Source organism: Geospiza fortis, unplaced genomic scaffold (assembly GCF_000277835.1).
Source record: "Geospiza fortis unplaced genomic scaffold, GeoFor_1.0 scaffold399, whole genome shotgun sequence".
Lineage (NCBI taxonomy): Eukaryota > Metazoa > Chordata > Aves > Passeriformes > Thraupidae > Geospiza > Geospiza fortis.
In genome coordinates, this window is record NW_005054560.1 from 135,770 (window position 1) to 137,985 (window position 2,216).

At 53.7% G+C, this 2,216-nt stretch overlaps 1 protein-coding gene across 1 annotated transcript in view; it reads left to right on the forward strand.

Moving 5' to 3' along the window:
* The first annotated feature begins 6 nt into the window (after positions 1-6).
* ASTN1 (astrotactin 1) overlaps positions 7-2,216 on the forward strand; it is a 65,286-nt gene continuing 63,076 nt past the window's right edge. The window contains 1 exon segment of the mRNA XM_031064143.1: positions 7-340. Within this exon segment, the coding sequence (XP_030920003.1) occupies positions 7-340 (334 nt within the window).

Genomic DNA, 2,216 nt, shown 5'->3' on the forward strand with positions numbered 1-2,216 from the left:
CCCGGGATGTGCGGGATCGGGAATGGGAGGGAGCCCGGAGAGCAGCCCGGGATGTGCGGGATCGGGAATGGGAGGGAGCCCGGAGAGCAGCCCGGGATGTGCGGGATCGGGAATGGGAGGGAGCCCGGAGAGCACCCCGGGATGTGCGGGATCGGGAATGGGAGGGAGCCCGGGAGAGCGCCCGGGATGTGCGGGATCGGGAATGGGAGGGAGCCCGGAGAGCACCCCGGGATGTGCGGGATCGGGAATGGGAGGGAGCCCGGAGAGCACCCCGGGATGTGCGGGATCGGGAATGGGAGGGAGCCTGGAGAGCATCCCGGGATGTGCGGGATCGGGAATGGTGGGGTTGGAAGGGACCCTAGAGGTCATCCCATTCCCATCATGGGCAGGGACACCTTCCTCTAGACCAAGCCCCTCCAACCTGACGTGGAACACCTGCAGGGATCCACATTCCCAGGGTCTCTGGGCACCCTCCTGTGCCGGTCATTCCCGGTGAGCAGCAGGAGGACGTTGTCAGTGACACAAGATTTCGTATTCTCGGATGGGTTTTTTATATGTGTTCCATTTATCCCTCTGTGTTCTTCACACCTCCCACCAAACCCCTTCCTTGCTCCTCTTCACACCTTGTTAGGCATTCCACGGGCTCCGATCCTGGGGGTGCATCCGTTCTCCAAACCTTGAAGGAACCTTGTTGGAGACACCCTCTAAATAATGCAAATCTTTTTTTAAAATTATTTTTCAGAATGGAAAAGCTCCTTTTAATGAGTTTGTAGCCCGTGGTGAAAGAAGAGCAGTGAAAGGGCCTTGTGGAAGCCATCCAGTGGGATTTCCCTGTTCTCCCCAAAAATTACACAAAAGGAGGGCCACATCCTACAAAACACCACTGCTGATTTTTCCTTATTTGTTCCTGATTTTCCTTCCCCAATTTTCCCCATCTGGTTTTTTGTTTGTGGTTTTTCCCTGATTTTTCCTGTTTTCTCCTGATCCTGAGCCCATTGCTGCTGGAGGGAGAGAGCACTGCTGAAGCACACACACCACTACATCCCCACTGGTTTAGTTCAGTGCTTCTCTCTGGTTGTTGAAAACAGGTAATTTCTGCTCAGCATCAGTCTTCCTGCCCAAAGAGTAATGAAAGTTAAAAATACAGGGGGTTAAAAAGACAGATCAGCCTGGGGAAAAGCACCCACTGCTTGGGGTGTGGGGGCACAGTGCTGTCCCTCCTCAATGCCAACGCTGGGGCAGGCTAAGCTCCACAGCTGGCACACATGAGGGAAGAGGAATTCAGGGAAACCCTCAGAAGAGGAGGTGGAGAGCTCTGCAAAATAAAAATACAAAAAAACCCAAAATATCTGCAGTGTGTGGTTTTGTTTGGAGGTGCCTGGTGGGATGGGACAATGTCCCCATGAGGAGATGGTGTGGAGCTGCGGGGTGGGAGCTCTGTGATGCCTCCACACCCTGTTCCAGAGCTGTCTGCCATCAGGAGAGTCCCGTTGGGAAAACCACACCGGCAGAACACAGCCAGGTATTCCTGCCGGGATGAGGACCGGGCATTTCCCCCACATTCGAAGAAGAGAACATTTTCCATCAGAAGATTTGGGGACCACAGGTGTCTGGAGGAAGGTGTGGCTGTCAGATGAGATGTCAGTGTGGCTTTGTGCTCACTTAAAGAGGGTGAAAATAAAAAGCATCCAAATACAGGAAAAAGATCCAAATCCAGTGGGTTTGGGGTTGCCCTAACACCCCATATGTATATACACATACATCCATAAATATATATATATATATATGTGTGTGTGTATGTATGTGTCTGTGTATGTATACACACATGCACACATACAGACAATGATATCTATTTCATGTGGGCTTGAGGGATTTGGAGGTCTGCGACTTCTTCTGGGGCTTTGGGCTCCATCATGACTTCTCCTGGGACTTATTTTGGAGGTCAGTGGCTTTTTCTGGGGCTCTGGGTTCCACGATACCTCACGGGGCTTTGGAAGCCTGGGATTTCCCCTGGGGATTCCTGAAGCCTGGGCTTTTGGAGGTGTGGGCTTTTGGAGTTCTGCAGTGTGCCCAGCGCAGCGGGGGTGGTACCCGCATGCCAGCGCAGAAAGAGGCCGGGCAGCCCCGCATCCCTCCCGCCACCGCATCGCTCCGCGGTTCTCCCGCTTTCCCAGGAGATGGGGAGGAAATCGGGCGAAGAGGCGGAAGGGAGAGGC